The sequence below is a fragment of the Lithobates pipiens genome, unplaced genomic scaffold (genome assembly GCF_037356315.1).
Source record: "Lithobates pipiens isolate NorthernLeopardFrog02 unplaced genomic scaffold, aLitPip1_a1.2 Scaffold_28, whole genome shotgun sequence".
In the NCBI taxonomy this organism is placed as follows: Eukaryota; Metazoa; Chordata; class Amphibia; order Anura; family Ranidae; genus Lithobates; species Lithobates pipiens.
In genome coordinates, this window is record NW_027507789.1 from 144,911,448 (window position 1) to 144,928,002 (window position 16,555).

A 16,555-nucleotide genomic window follows, 5' to 3' on the forward strand; every position below is an offset into this window, starting at 1 on the left:
TATAGTGGAAGAAATAAAAACAACAGAGGTGATCAAATGCAACCAAAAGAAAGCTCTATTTCTATTTGTGGGGAAAAAAGGATGTCAATTTTGTTAGGGTACAAGGTCGCATGACCATGCAATTGTCAGTTAAAGCAATGCTGTCGCGAATCGCAAAAAATGGCTTGGTCAGGAAGGGGGTAAATCCTTCCAGGCTGAAGTGGTTGTAAACTCTTTTACACCACTTGTACCTACAGGTAAGCCTATAATAAGGCTTACCTGTAGGTACTGTAAATATCTCCTAAACTTTCACAGTTTAGGCAATATTCACTATATACACTGCTGCCGACATCATCGGCACATGCGCACTGAAAAAACAGCCCACTAGTTATTTACCTTGATAACTACTATACAAGTCTCCCCTTTTCTGCCACCTGTGCCATAAAAAACCTTGACCTGCGGTACCACCCGAAAAAGCAGGAAGGGCCTTTCCAGGAAGTCTGGTGACCACGAGGCTACAAAGGGGGAATCAGCAAGTCTGAGGAATGAGGAAGTGTTGGCTATGAAGTGGAAGGATAAGAGACGTGATATGTCCTGTCCACCATTCACAATGACACCTGAGTGGAAATTCACAGAAGACCTAGTCTCATTCAACAGGAGTGTATCCACGATTATAATCAGTTTGTGGGGGGGGGGGGGGGGTTGGATGGATTTAAATGATCAGATTCTTCAGCCCTATTTATCAACAAGAAAGTCCCTCTAAAATTACAGCTTTAAGAAAAACTCACCATGCCTCTTGCTAAATACCTTGGACTGTCTACTTTTCAAAAAAGGGTTTATTTGGGGGGTGTTGGTACTGTCCTGACATAACAGAGCCTCAAGAAATGAGATCGGCAGTCAGTACATCAGGTGTAATCAATTTTCAATGATACGTGGCATAATTTGTAGACTGTAAATTTCACAAAGGCGAAATAATATATACTAATTTGGGTTACTTTTTACCAAAGTTTAAATTTTGGCCTAAATTCATGATGAAAAATGACTTATTTGCTAAATTTTCCAATAAAAACTTTAAAAGGTTGTCTGTTATTTATTTCACAAGTTTCTCTCTTTTTTTGCTTATATCACAAAAAACAGATTAAATACCCCAGTGTAGTGTCCTCTGCCCCCTGAAACCAGTGTCCTCCCCATCCCCCAAAGCAGTGTCCTTTGTCCATTCCTCATCACAATTCTGCTTCTAGACTAATACACCTCACTAATCGATCCATGACTGCCACCCCTCTCTGCCAATCCCTTCACTGGTTTCCCCTACCCCACTGTGAAAAATTCAAAATGCTAACCATAACATACAAGGCTATTCACAACATCACCCCCATCTACATCACCAACCGCATCTGCCCAAATCGCCCCCTTCCGCTCCTCCCAGGACCTCTTGCTTTCTAGCTCCCTTGTTACCTCCTCCCATGCTCGCCTTCAGGACTTCTCCAGAGCCTCTCCCATCCTCTGGAACTCCCTGCCCTAGTCTGTCCGATCAGTCCCTACCCTGTCCACCTTTAGGAGAACCCTGAAAACTAATTTATTCAGGGAAGCCTATCCCACACCCACCTAACAACTGTCCCCGAGCCACCCCCATCAAATCATTCTCTGCAGCTATTACTGTTTGTACCACCACCCCCTCCCTTTAGAATGTAAGCTCTACGAGCAGAGCCCTCCTGTACCTTTTGTATTGAACTGTACTGTAATTGTGTTGTCCCCCCTATACATTGTAAAAGGCTGCGTAAACTGTTGGCGCTATATAAATCGTGTATAATAATAACAACAAAACCCCCTCACTGTAGTCCCCACTGTCTGTCCCCTCTCCAACAGTGTCTCCTCTGTTCTCTTCACCCCCCTCCACACACACACACAGTGTTGTGTAGGTAGCACTTCCTACCTGCCAGCATGTGTACAGCAGAGCAGAGATCAGGGGGCAGCATAGTGCTGGGTGGAAGGCAGGGGGGCTGAAGTTCATAATAACAAGCTGCCAATCACTGAAGCAGCTCCCACCTCCGCCCTCCACCCAGCACTATGCTGCCTCCCACTCTCCACTCTGCCGTTAACATGAGAGCAGCGGAGGCTGGGGGTCGGCAGAACCGTGGTTACGATCCACCTGTTGGCTCTCCACAGTCGATGTCAGCTACCCGTGTCCTTAAATTTTAAATCTTGACCTGTTTGATATTCATTTGCTTGACAAAACATCATCTTTTACATTTTACCAAACAATTGGGTGTTATATTGTCTTTGTGTGTACTAAAATTCAAGTGTAATTTTCCTAAAAATATGATAAATGACCGTAGAAATACCGTGTAACATAAAAAAATGGCAACCGCCACCATTTTCTTTTAAAGGGCCTCCGCTTTCAGAAAATGTATAATGTTTGGGGGTTCTAAGTATTATTCTAGCAAACACTGCTGATTATTGTCCCAGTTAATTAGTGGTTAATAATGGGTTTACTTGTGCAGTTACCAATGTTTGCCATGTTGTGTCTTATGGAATGATTGTATGATTTATTCTCTCTCTGGTTTACAGGACCATGCGTGTAAATGAGGACACAGTGCTGAGAGGGCAGCGGGTGATATTAGTACCCTATGAGCCTCACCATGTTGTCAGGTACCAGTTCTATAAACCAAACGCATCTGTAGCATTATTATCAGGACTGAACTCCAGACAAACAGCTAAACACACAGTTGAAATGCACGTATGGGAGCCATTTTATCTTTTTATTCCAAATGGTTTGTAGTTCTGTCCATTCAGTTGTGAGTGTTACAAACCCCTACTAAATGACAGAGCAAGGTTGGGGACATGACCTGATAAACAATACAGCTTCCGACCACGGGCCTGTGATTTAATATTGAAGAAGAAGCTCACAAAACAAAAAAAAACAGTGCAGATTAAATACCCCACATTAGTGTCCTGTGCCCCCTGAAACCAGTGTCCTCCCCATCCCCCAAAGCAGTGTCCTTTGTCCATTCCTCATCACAATACCCCCTCACTGTAGTCCCCACTGTCTGTCCCCTCTCCAACAGTGTCTCCTCTGTTCACCCTCCCCCCCCACACACACACACAAACATACACAGTGTTGTGTAGGTAGCACTTCCTACCTGCCAGCATGTGTACAGGCAGTCCCCAAGTTACGAACAGGTTAGGGACTGCCTGTTTGTTCTTAAGTTGGATTTGTTTATAATACGGATGCGCAGAACAGCCTTTTCCTCTGTTTTCCAATGGCGTTTTCCGATGTGCCCGCCGGCGGCACCTGCCGTGCGTAAGTAGGGTTTGTTCACATGTCGAAGGTATGTAATCAGGGGACAGCCTAGTGCCATGCCAAACCCATTGCATGCTGCCCATCAGATTTTTACCAGTACTGTCCATTCCTCTTCCAGGCGAAGTGCTGCTGTACAAGGGGGAGTACAGGAGATTGATGCCAAGTCAAATTCAGGTACATAAAATTACTTCATAACTACATACAGTAAACCCCCCCACTTATATATGAGTTCCGTTCCGGGAGCTCGTTCATAAGTCCAATAAAGATCCGTGCTTGCAGACAAAGGCTGCGATCGCGGTCAGTGTGTTCTAGTGGGGGGGTGTCCCCCTGTCAGAACACAATAGCACATCAGGGGAGATTGCTGCACCAGCATTGCTTGCGTTGCGTTTTTTTTTTTCACTAGGTTGAATGGAAAAAAAAAGCACAAGTGCGCATCTTTGAAAGTTTGCAAGTTGAGCGTTTGTATGAGTTATACTTGTTGTTTTTTTTTTTTTTTACTGCAGTGAGGGAAAAAGTATTTATCCCCTGCTGGTTTTGTACGTTTGCCCACTGACAAAGAAATGATCAGTCTATACTTAATGGTAGGTTTATTTTCAGTGAGAGACAGAATAACAAGCTGTATAAAAGACATCTGTCTACAGAAGCAATCAGATTACAATCTCTCCACCATGGCGAAGACCAAAAAGCTGTCAGGTGGTCAGTGACAAGATTGTAGACTTACACAAGGCTGGAATGGGCTACAAGACCATAGCCAAGCAGCTTGGTGAGAGGGTGACAACAGTTGGTGCGATTATTCATAAATGGAAGAAACACAAAATAACTATCAATCTCCCTCGGATTGGGGCTCCATGCAAGATCTTACCTTGTGGAGTTTCAAAGATCATGGGAACGGTGAGGAATCAGCCCAGAACTACACAGGAGAATCTTGTCAATGATCTCAAGGCAACTGGGACCGCATTCAGCAAAAAAACAATTGGTAACACACTACGCCGTAAAGGACTGAAATCCTGCTGTGTCCGGAAGGTACCCCTGCTCAAGAAAGCACATGTACAGCCTCATCTGAAGTTTGCTAATGAACATCTGAATGATTCAGAGGAGAACTGGGTGAAAGTGTTGTGGTCAGATGAGACCAAAATCAAGCTCTTTGGCATCAACTTAACTTGCCATGTTTGGGGGGAGGAGGAATGCTGCCTATGACCCCAAGAATACCATCACCACCGTCAAACATAGAGGTGAAAACATTATGCTTTGGGGGGTGTTTTTCTGCTAAGGGGACAGGACAACTTCACCACATCTAAGGTACAAGGGACAGGGCTTTGTACTATCAAATGTTGGGTGAGAACCTCCTACCTTCAGCCGGGGCATTGAAAATGGTTCGTGGATGGGTATTCCAGCATGACAATGACCCAAAACACACGGCCAAGGCAACAAAGGAGTGGTTCTAGAATAAGCACATTAAGGTCTTGGAGTGGCCTGGCCAGTCTCCAAATCCTTATCCTATAGAAAATATGTGGAGGGAGCTGAAGGTTCGAGTTACCATATGTCAGCCTCGAAACCTTAATGACTTGGAGAGGATCTGCAAAGAGGAGTGGGACAAAATCCCTCCTGAGATGTGTGCAAACCTGGTGGCCAACTACAAGAACCGTCTGACCTCTGTGATTGGCAAAAAGGGTTTTGCCACCAAGTACTAAGTCATGTTTTGCAAAGGGGTCAAATACTTTTTCTACTCATTAAAATGCAAATCAATTTATAACTTTTTTTGAAATACATTTTTTCTGGATATTTTTGTTGTTATTCTGTCTCTCACTGTTAAAATAAACCTACCATTAAAATTATAGACTGATCATTTCTTTGTCAGTGGGTTCCCTCACTGTACCTTTGATTTCACTTGTACAGATATTGTTCAAATTCAGAATTTGGGGATTTACTAACTGATGTAGCTGATGCCATTACTGATGCTTCCAACCCCTCCAATGGCCACAGATCAGTGGGCAAACATACAAAATCAGAATGGGATCAAATACTTTTTTCCCTCACTGTAGAACGTGGCCATTTGAAGGACAAAGCTTATAACCTTAGACAACTGTCACAGTTCGTCTTCTTAACTGACGTGCTGCTGTCTCCTGTTGTTCACCTGGGTTCCATCCTTGACTCGTGTTCATTCCCTATGCAGGATTTCCTGCTCCCTGGAAATCTATGGCAAAACTAACATGTGTTTAGGTGTTCTTGCCTTCCACCTTGCTGGTTCCTATTGAGAAATGCTGTGAGGAACCTCTTAAAGTGATTGTAAACGCTCACCTTGTAAAACAACCAATTCATATTAAAATAGAAATAAAAGGCAAAACATTTGTGTACGTATAAAACATTATAAATACCCTTTTCCCTTTGTTTTTAAGTGATCTCTATGTTTTCAGCTGCATAAGAGATGGGGGAGGAAAAACAGCAGCACACTGGTTTTCTCAGTGAATAGCTGTGCAGGGGCGAGGGGATGTCAGAACAGGTCTGATCACTGGAGGAGAGCAGGCTGAGCTCCCAGCATAGCTAGAGAACTGACCACGGTTTATTCTCCTGCTTAGTGTGGTCAGTTTTTAATAGTAAAGCAGAGGGACTGGCAGGAACACCAGGGATTTCACACAAAGGAAGCAATACAAAGAACAGGATACTTTTTAATACCAGTACATGATACAGCAGGCAGGAATATGAAATGTTGTGTGTACATATTCTTTAAAGCCTCGTACACACGATCAGACTTTCCACAGACAAAACCTCACACTTTTGTCCGAAGGCGTGTGCCTTATATTTGTCTTTCATACAAACGGCAAGGAATTGTTGGCCAACAAACACGAACGTACTACGTGGTTTTTCAGCTCTTTAGCCCCACCCTTTAGGCTCCTTCTGCTAATTTCGTGTTAGTAGAAGTTTGGTAAGTGTTGATTTGCGCTTTTCATTTTGCGCTTTTCAGTTAGTTTCTGAGCGGCTGTTCGTCAACCAGACATTTGCGGAATCAGAGGAGATAATGTGTTATTTATTATTGGCCTTGGAGTTATTTCTTTGACCCAAGTCCAGTCCAGGAACTGGAGGAGGAGGATTTCTTGGACCAAAAATTGGTTGCTTTATTAATCGTGACCAATTATGTCAGATGCCTTTGCTGCAGGAGCTCCAGGAGAATAATCCAGATGATTTTCATAATTATCTCCGGATTATCTCTGGATGACAGACTTTCACCAACTCTTGGCATTGTTGACCCCCTATATTAAGAAGCAGGACACATTTATGAGGCTTTTATTTTATTTTTTGGTTGAATAATAATGATTTGATTTGATATATTTTCTATATTTTTGGATGCATAGAATGCACTTTTTGGTTAATTTCTATTGGCAGATAGCATGTCTAATTTTATTTGTTTTCTTTTTTTAATGCACAATAAAAAAAAATGTGGAGAATAATACTAGATGTTTTACTTCAAATGACAGTTTGGGAGTAGGCATTTACATTTTAAAAAATACAATGTAAAATTAACAAGGGACACCAACATAGTTGTATCTTTGATCTTAAAAACTACAGGATAATGGTGTTGTGGTAACTTGCCCAAATAAAAAAAAAGCATAATAATATTATTCTTGATATCACTAGAAAAAAAAAGCCTTTGAAAATTCATTTCCAATAACTCCATCAGTATCACCAGCAAAGCAGCTTCATTATTATCCCATTAAAGAAGAGAATGTGCGCTGCATTTGGAGATTTCATAATTTGCCACGTTTGCCAGTGGCTGCGTTTGATGGCACAGTGGTGGCAATTGATAGGCACAGTGGCTATGGGGGATACATACATTTTTAATTTGTCTGCAACCTGCCTAAATAATGGTCTTTGGGATTTTTTTTTTTTTAAATCATTTTGATTTTGGGATAGGGTTGCTTTTATAGAGCAATTTCAGGGAAAGAAATACTGTTAGGACATATTTTGAATGTGCTAAATGTAACCAAAAGCAGTCAGTTTACCTTATGCCCCGTATGCACGATTAGAATTTCCTACAGAAAAAGTCAGACGGGAGCTTTTCATTGTATATTCCGATTGTGTGTATGCCCCATCGGACTTTTTACGTCCAAAATTTTGAGGGACCTAGAAAGAGAACATGTTCTAAATTTTTCAGATGGAACAAATTCCTATCATGAAAACCGTGCGTCTGTATGCTGTTCCGACTACCAAAAACGACGCATGCTCTGAAGCAAGTACGAGACGGAAGCTGTTGGCTACTGGCTATTGAACCTCCTTTTTCTAGTCCCATCGTACATGTTGTACGTCACCACGTTCTTGGCGGTCGGACTTTGGTGTGACCGTGTGTAAGCAAGACAGCTTCAGCGGAATTCTGTCGGAGAAACCTTCAAAGTTTATTCCGACGGAAAACCCGCTCGTGTGTACACGGCATTAATTGGAATTGACTGTAGAATCCAAGAAGCCCTTACATGTGCTGCTTACTAGGTCTTCTTCCTCAGATCACATGATTTTATTCAGCACATAGTCTATCTGTGTCCTATTTGTGTATTGGACCCACACACATGTACACTCTGTAAAGCATAGATCCGTGCAACCAGCAACTTGCCTGCACAGAACACTTGTGCATCCCAGGCGGCTGAATAGTAATGTCCCTTCTCATAGGTGTACGGGTCATTACGCCAATGTGTATGGGGCCTAAAAAAACAATACATTGCCAAACCTAACAGACATAACTGATATAGATACTGAATGAACCAATTTTAATTGTGAACGCAGAACACAACAATCTCTCACAATGATGAGGCTGATGGGAAGTGTTCCAGAGTCACTACCGTAGTAGGCTTAAGCAGGCCAGAGATGGTGCAAGTTTCTTTCCTTCAACCACAGGCAGGGGAAACCATCCTCCCCAGGCGAAGACCGTGATTATCGCCAGCGACTATAGAAGCCACTTGCAATCCGGAATCAATCGATCAACTTGGTACATTCAGCCTGCCCATTAATGGTTTGAATCATCTATGGCTGGCCTTAGTGGCTGTAATCAATTGATATCATAATTGGTTCTTGGATATGTCAGACCCCAAACAGGCAAATCAGTGCAATTGTTAAAAGAAAAAAAGGGAATAAAAGTTCCATTGATATCAAAGCTTCTAAATAACAGTTGCACTATAGCAAAAACAATCTTGCCAGCTAACTTATGTTGCAATTTATAAAGTTCAGACTGCAGGTAAAATAGTAGCAATGGTAATGAGTCCTTCAAAGTGTTGCCCACACACGTTCTAATGTACCATGACAGGCTTCCTCAGAGGGTATAGCCAGACTCTCTCTCTGTGGTTGCCAGGACAGTGTTTTTGTCTTCTAAATATGGTGTAAAAATTCAGGCCATTGTTTTCCACGATTCCAGCGCTGCCCACTTTTTGAGCTTCTTCAAACCCATGGCCCTTGGGGTACAAAAACGAGGTTGATGGTACAGAAGTGTTCAAAAATACGAGCCCAAAAATCATCTCATACCTCACCTAAGCAACAATGATGTTGCCCTGGCCTGCCTCCTTCATCCCTTCTTCCTCCTGCAGCCTCCTAGGATAATGTCGAACATCCCAGGAGGCTACAGGGCCAGTTTCACATTTGTCAGCGATTTGACACATGCACAGTAGGGGGCAGCTGTGAGTCATCACAGCTGCTCCTGAAGCCAAGATTGCGGCAGGGAGGACTCATGATCTTGAAAAGAACCAACTGTTGGGAGGACAATACTGGACTTCATGGGCTAAGTATGTGTTTCTTAAAGGTCAGCAGCTACAATATTTGTAGTGGATGACTTTAAATTTTCACACACCCAACTGAAGTTACATCTTAAGGTTAAATGAGCTGATGACAGCACACTTGCAGTCTTGGATGCCACTTACAGTTTACTGTAACTAACATATAAAAAATGTTACTCTACATCCCAAAATTGTTCTGCAAATATGCCTATAAATCAGTCCTCATAAATAACATGCACAATATAATAAAAAATATATAATACAGAAGAGTTTATACGTTTAATCATGAGAGTCCAGGAAAGTCCCAAATAAAAAGAGCAATAATTTTTTCTCGGGTGTTCCTGTGCCCCTTGAACACCTCTGTGTAAATGAAACGCGTAGGGAGGAGCTTTGGTGGTGATGTCATCACCTGGCTTTTTGGAGCAATGTGGCGATTTCAAGCTTGTCTCTTTTGAACACTTGTGAATACCCTTTCTTTTTATTAATAAACAGATCTCGAAGATACTACATTATGGGCTTCTCCTTGGTTTTCCTCCTGCTTGCATTGATATGGTTTATGTAATCCGAGTACCTGCATAGAAAAGGCTGATTATAACTGCTGGACTGATAATTACATAAACCACATCAATGCAAGTGGGAGGAATCCATAGTTAATCATCCTAGAACCATATATGTGTTTCATCTACACAGATGTCTTCAAGGGGCACGGGATGAAGACATTTGTGTAGATGAAACACATAGGGAGAAGCTTTGGCAGTGACGTCATCACGTCTGCCAGCTTTTCAGAGCGCGGTGGCGATTGCACGCTTGTCTCTTTTGCACACCTTCTTTTTTATTAGTAAATGGTTCTTGAGGATATTACACTATGGATTTCTCCTTTTGTTTCTGCTTGCATTGGTGTGGTTTATGTAATCTTTTCCCACATGCATAGAAAAGGATGATTAGTCTATTTATGAGGACTGATTCATATGTTTATTTGAAGAGCAATTGTGAGATATAGTGTAACACATTTTATATATGTTAGGTTGTGTACATTCATTTCACTCTTAAAGAGACAGCACGCCGAGCTTTTTTGTTTACGTGTTTTAGGTATTATAGTGTATGGATACCAGTGAGTGCTGCTGTTATTAATTTTGTTCTCATATATTTCACAAATCACATGGTCTTTGGCACTAAGTAAAGATTGATTTCACCGTTATACTGATAATTTACAGAGTTTACTTTTTTCACTCACTAAAAATTGCATAGCTTTTAGCTCTTGGATAGTTATTCAGCACAAGGTGATTCTAAAGGCTCAAGGTTTTTTACCTTCATGCATGAAAGTAAAAAAATCTTCTGTGTGCAGCCGTCCCCCCAGCCCCAACCCTAATACTTACCTGAGCCTCAGCTCTCCTGGGATTCCCATTCCTCATTGGCCAATGGCTCCCACTACTGTCAATCACAGCCAGTGAGCCAATGCGGCTGTGTGTGTGAATGGACACGCAGAGCAGCGGCTCAGGAGCGAGCCTGCTTAGGGGCACTCGGGAGGAGCACCAGCGGGGGACCTGCAAAGAGGCAGGATCCATTGCACAGAGCAGTTAAGTATGACAGGTTTGTTATTTAACCACTTCAGCTCCAGAAGATTTACCCCCCCCCCCCCCCCTTCATGACCAGGTCTTTTTTTTTTTGTGAATGCAAACTTAATTATTTGTGCGGTCGTGCGGCGCTGTACCCAAATAAAATGTAAGTCCTTTTTTCCCCCCACAAATAGAGCTTTCTTTTGGTGGTATTTGATCGTCTCTGCAGTTTTTATTCTTTGTACTATAAACAAAAAAGACCGACCATTTTGAATAAAACTATTTTTTTTACATTCTTCTATAAAACATACCCAATAAAATTTCTGCATCAGTTTAGAAATTTTTGTATTCTGCTACATATTTTAGATAACAGTAAGCTTTTGTTGATTGGTTTATGCAAAAGTTATAGCATCTACAAATGGAGGTATATTTATTTAATCATTTTTTTTTCTTTTACTAGTAGTGGTGGCGATCAGAGACTTATAGCTGGACTGCGATATTGCGGCGGACACTAGCTGACACTTTTTTGGGGACCAGTGACACCAATACAGTGATCAGTGTAGGGCTGAAACAACTAGTCGATTTAATTGACAACTAATCGATTATGAAATTAATCCAGCCAGTAACATAACGGGGTTAAAAAAAACTAAAATGAGCCCTTTATAGTACAAAAAGAGCAAATAATCGCTACTGTAAATATTACTTTCACAATTCTACAGGAAGAAAAATTAGCCCCTTACAGTAGCGATTATTTGCTTTTTTTTGTACTATAAAGGGGTAATTTTAGTTTTTTAACTCCATTATGTTACTAAACGTGTTAGTCCTGGTTCACATCTATGTGTTTTTTGGTGCTTTTTGCAGAAACGCACTACAGTTCATTTACATGGTTTCCTATGGGACACATCTATGCTTTTTTCAGCCTCTGCGTATTTGGAAAGGGTCAAGAACTTTTTTTAAATACAAAACAGTGTTTTTGTGGTTCAATATACTTCAATGGAGAAGCTGCAGAAAAGCATGGAATGCGTTTTTGCAGTAATATGTGTTTTTTAAACTGCCCAACAACAAACTGGCCAAAATAAAATTGCAAAAACGCAAATCGCGTGAGTAAAAATCAAAACGCACAGCAAAAAGCACTTTACAAACAGATTAAAAGCAAAGTGCATAGGTGTGCATCAAGCCTTATGCTGGCCACACGGATCAATTTTCAGACTAGAATATTCAGACTAAAAATCTTTTACATTCGCTGAATGAAAGAATGTTTGAAATTTTCGCTTGTTTTTAACATTTTTAAAATTAATGTAATTTGTGAACGAGAACCACATACACTGGCTGAAAATTCCTTTGACCGAGAGGATTTCTATTATTTCTATCAATTGTCCCGTCACTATGGTTGAAAATGAACGTCGATTTGACCCCACCAACAATTATAAAATCGAAAGGAACGTTCTTAAAATGTATTTTTTTTTTTTTTTGAAGGAAGACATTGTTTTTTGTTTTTTTAATTAAATTTTATTTTATTTTTTTAATCTTTCTTTTATTAAGAAAATTATTCATACAAAAATACACAGTGTTCAATTACATCTTAACATTTTCAATTATTTATACCTCTTCTTATTTCTAATCCCCTTAAACACCCCACCCAAAAAATGCGATTCTCTAGATCTCCGCTCTCCTCTATGGTGGATCGGATGAACACGGACCCTCTGTCTGTGTTCATCTGAGCCGCTCTGCAGACGGATAGAAAAATAGGATTTTCCTCCGTCTGCAGAATTGGACCATAACGGAGACGTACAATATCGGGTGTCTGCGGATGTTCATGCACAGACACCCTCTATCCCATAGGAATGCATGTATGTCCATATTTCATCCGCAAACGGATGGATGAAATACGAACATATGGTCTGCATGTGTGAAAGGGGCCTAACAGTATATCTCTCCTCTAATAGTATATATAGTATATATCTCCTCTAATAGTGTATACAGTATATAATCTCTTCTGTCTGTTATTCTCAGAGTGGATTATATATTTTACTCCCTAACCATATAGTTGGTTATTTATATTTACCACTGCATAGAAAAATGTAAGAATAAATTGCCTTTTTTTTTTTTTTGTTAACTTTACATATTATCAAAATTATTCACCACACTTATTTTTATTTTTATTTTTTTAAGGTTATTAACCGATTAATCAAAACAAGAATCGGCCAACTAATTGACTGTGAAAATAATCACCACTTGCAGCCCTAGATCAGTGCTAAAAATATGCACTGTCACTGTACTAATGACACTGGCTGGGAAGAGGTTAACATCAGGGGTGATCAAAGGGTTAACTGTGTGCCTAACCAGTGTTTTTGTACAGTGTGGGAGGTGCTTGTACTAGGTAAAGGCATGGAGCCATGCCCCTGCTTTGCAGGAACACAGGATCCATGCATTCTTTACTGACAGAACGTCAATCTGCCTTGTTTACATAGGCAGACCGCCATTCTGCCTGTGTACCGAATGATCGGTGGGTGCCGGCAGACATCGAGTCCCCGGTACCCACTTATCGGCTCCCGCTGTAATTACTCACAGTGGGAGTGTGCCGCTGGTGATGCGCATTCGCACCCACTACCCGGACGAGCAGGACCACGGATATATATACATGGACTGGTGAACAGCTGCCGCCCTGTAGCAGTAAAACAGCTATAGGGTGGTCAGCGTGTGGTTAAACAAAAAGAAATGCCTTTAATCTAATTGTAATATCTTGGATTCCTCCTACCAAACCAGCATCTGTGTTATCATATTATTCTATATAACTATTCACTTTAAAATGTTCCCCTTCAGGTACCATGAGTGGATGAAGTCAGAGGAACTCCAGAAACTTACAGCCTCTGAGCCCCTGACCCTGGAGCAGGAATATGATATGCAGCGCAGCTGGAGAGAGGATAATGATAGTAAGTGGCCAATTATCAATAATCTTAGTCTGTTCTCTGAAAGTTCTGAACTTCAGAAACCATTCCATTTTTTTCCTACTGTAGTGTAGACAGTGAAATGTTAGTTGCTATTGACAACATTTTTTTTGTCCAGTTTTATAAAACAGACATAATTTTTCTTATTCCATTTCCTGCATCACTTCTCAGAGCCTCCTTCTCTTTTATTGTCTTAGCCCTTGTACACACGATCGGACATTCCGACAACAAAATCCAAAAGATTTTGTCCGAAACTTGTGTTGCATACACACGGTCGGACAAAGTTTTTGGAAAATCCGATCGTGCGTAACGTGATGACGTTATTTTGTTACGACGGGACTATGTTCAGGCTAGCAGCCAATAGCTTTGGTCCAGGAATTTGATCTGAGCATGCGTGGTACTTTGTCCGATCGGAATTCTCTATACACAATCGGACAAAGTCCGATCAGATCATGTTGTCGGAAAGTTTTATAGCCCAGCTCTAAAACTTTGTCTGTCGGATATTCCGACGGAAACAGTCCGTTTGGAGCCCACACACAGTCGGATTATCCGACAACACGCTCCGATCGGACATTTTCCGTCGGAATCTCCGACCGTGTGTACAAAGGCTTAGGGTCATTCTTGTTCTATGGTGAATGATCACCACTTGTGCCCCCAAATACTTTGTGTGATCAGTTTACAGATTAATCGTTTATTTCACTGAGGTACTTATATAGTACTGACACTTGTACAAAACACTTAAACTCCAGGCAGATAGTGTATTGGACACAAAATATTGTAGCTCTATATTCATTATTACATCAAGTATGTTAACTACCTGAATCTAATTTCATATCAGCCTCTTGCAGTCACAGCAGAGCACAGACTGGGAGAAAGAAAAGGAGCCAGTCAGTTGTGCTACAGTTCTCATTTGCCAACAAGAAGCATGCTAATAGTAGGAGGGAACAGAAAGATAAGCTCTTTAACCACTTCAGCCCCGGAAGATTTGGCTGCTCAATGACCAGGCAATTTTTTGCGATTCGGCACTGCGTCACTTTAACTGACAATTGTGTGTGGTCGTGCGACGTTGCACCCAAACAAAATTGATGTCCTTTTTTTTTGGTGGTGTGTGATCATCTCTGCTGTTTTTAATTTTTTGCGCTATAACCAAAAAAAAGAGCGACAGTTTTGAAAAAAAACGCAATTTCTCTTATATTCACCGACCGACACAGCTCCTCTCTGTAACTAAATGGGTTGTATAGCCTGCCATTAGGAGAAACTAGGCAAAATTGTTACACAATACAGAGAACTTAATCCTGCCCCTGGGGGGCGGACCCTGTGCTATCAACCCTTCCCACTGCTCCCAGCAGCTTCAGTTTTTATTTTGCCTAGCAAGGAGAATGACCTAGGAAAACCCTGCGGGCCTCTCTGTCCATGTTTTTGCTGCAGGTTTGATGCTTTTTGCGCAAGATGAAAGATCCTGAGATCTTCTATCAACTGCCGGCTGGGTGACAGACTGGTTAAATGTCCTTGTAGTCTCTCCAGTCCGGTCATCGAGCGTGAGCAGGCCGCAGCTAAGGCTCGACAGGCCCATGACATGCCTCAGCTCCAGAGATGTTCGTTGAGCTTCAATGCTCCGGGGTATACATATGACCGGGCTACTCCTGTCTGGATCACAGTATACCGGGCTGTGATGGAAAGTCTCCCAGCTCTTCAGCACTGGTAAGTACGGCTCTCCCTGCCTCGTAGGATGAGCAGCTGGGCATTCCCTGGGGGGTCGATTTCGGGGGCCACCTCACCTACTTATCTTCTCTCCCAAGTCCCTATCACCCCTCCTTCCCCCCTCTGAGGTGGGTGGCTGCAGGCGGTGTGTGTGTGTGGGTTTGCTATTTTCTCACCTGTGGGGGCTCTGTGTGGCTGGCGTTGGTCCTGGTTCAGGTCTGGGGGGTCCAAAAAAGGTGTTTGTGGAGGTTGTTCTGACTGTTAACAGGCAGCACGTTTTCATTTTTTGTTCTGTCACCGCATGGCGCCGTCCGGCGGCCATCTTGGATGAGGGAAAGCTGATTTTCCCCTGATGAGTTTCAGCAGCCATTTTCTTTAGGATTTCCTATTACTTGCATTGGCGGCCATTTTCTTGAAGCCTGAGCGTTATTTTCACCGCTGTTCTCTTGTGGCAGCATTACATGTGCTCTCACTTGCTGTTTTCTGTGTCCACTGTGTATTCAGGACGCTGGATGGCTCTTTGCTGAACGCTGAAGCTAGCTCTGCAGATCGTTGCACCGCTTTTATAGCTACTGCTGCTGACACATTTTTCTCCTCTCTGCAACTGGAAACCTCCTAGGGACTACAGGCACTGCTGTGGCTTTCACAGAACGCCCCAGGTGGGGAGTCTAGCGCTAAGTCCAGGCTATAGCAACCGGGTCGCCTGCGGTTAGCGCGGTGCACATGGACACCCTGATGGTGGTCCTTGACTCCTATGATGCTAAGATAGAGACGGCACGTGGCAGGAAAGGTGCGTGTAAGAGGCCCCTGACCCCCCCCCCCCCCGTCCTCTGGGGAGAGCTCTGATGCAGACTCAGGCCCTGCTACGGCTGGAGACCCCTGCTCTGACCTATCAGACGTGACTGACCAGGACCGTTCGGACAGTGAGGATGATTCCCCGCCCGGGTGCGGGCGCGACAAGGCGCTTGTTGGAGCACTTATCACAGCTGTACATGATACCCTGAAGATCCAGCGGATCCCTCTGTTAATGTACCGTTCCCTTTTGGGTCCCGCAAGCCAGCACGTTCACCTAAGGTGTTCCCGTATTTGACTTATTTTGAAAAATTGATCTACAGGGAATAGGGTCGCCCGCAACAGACCTTTTCGGTCCACAAAAATTTGGCGGTGCGTTACCCTTTGAGGAAAGCCTTCTCAAAAAGTGGTCGGCTCCTCCGGTCGTGGACCCCCTAGTGTCTAGGTTAAATACACGATCCCGGTTGAGGGGACTCCTGCATTCAAGGATCCCACGGACAGGAAGGCCGAGGCAGTGGCTCGTTCCTT

General features: G+C 42.5%; 1 protein-coding gene across 1 annotated transcript in view; it reads left to right on the top strand.

Moving 5' to 3' along the window:
* NAT9 (N-acetyltransferase 9) overlaps positions 1 to 16,555 on the top strand; it is a 50,754-nt gene that overhangs the window by 4,019 nt on the left and 30,180 nt on the right. The window contains exons 2-3 of the mRNA XM_077459639.1: positions 2,548 to 2,628; positions 13,410 to 13,519. Coding sequence (XP_077315765.1) covers positions 2,552 to 2,628; positions 13,410 to 13,519 — 187 coding nt within the window. The 5' untranslated portion in view covers positions 2,548 to 2,551. The remainder of the gene's footprint in view (positions 1 to 2,547; positions 2,629 to 13,409; positions 13,520 to 16,555) is intronic.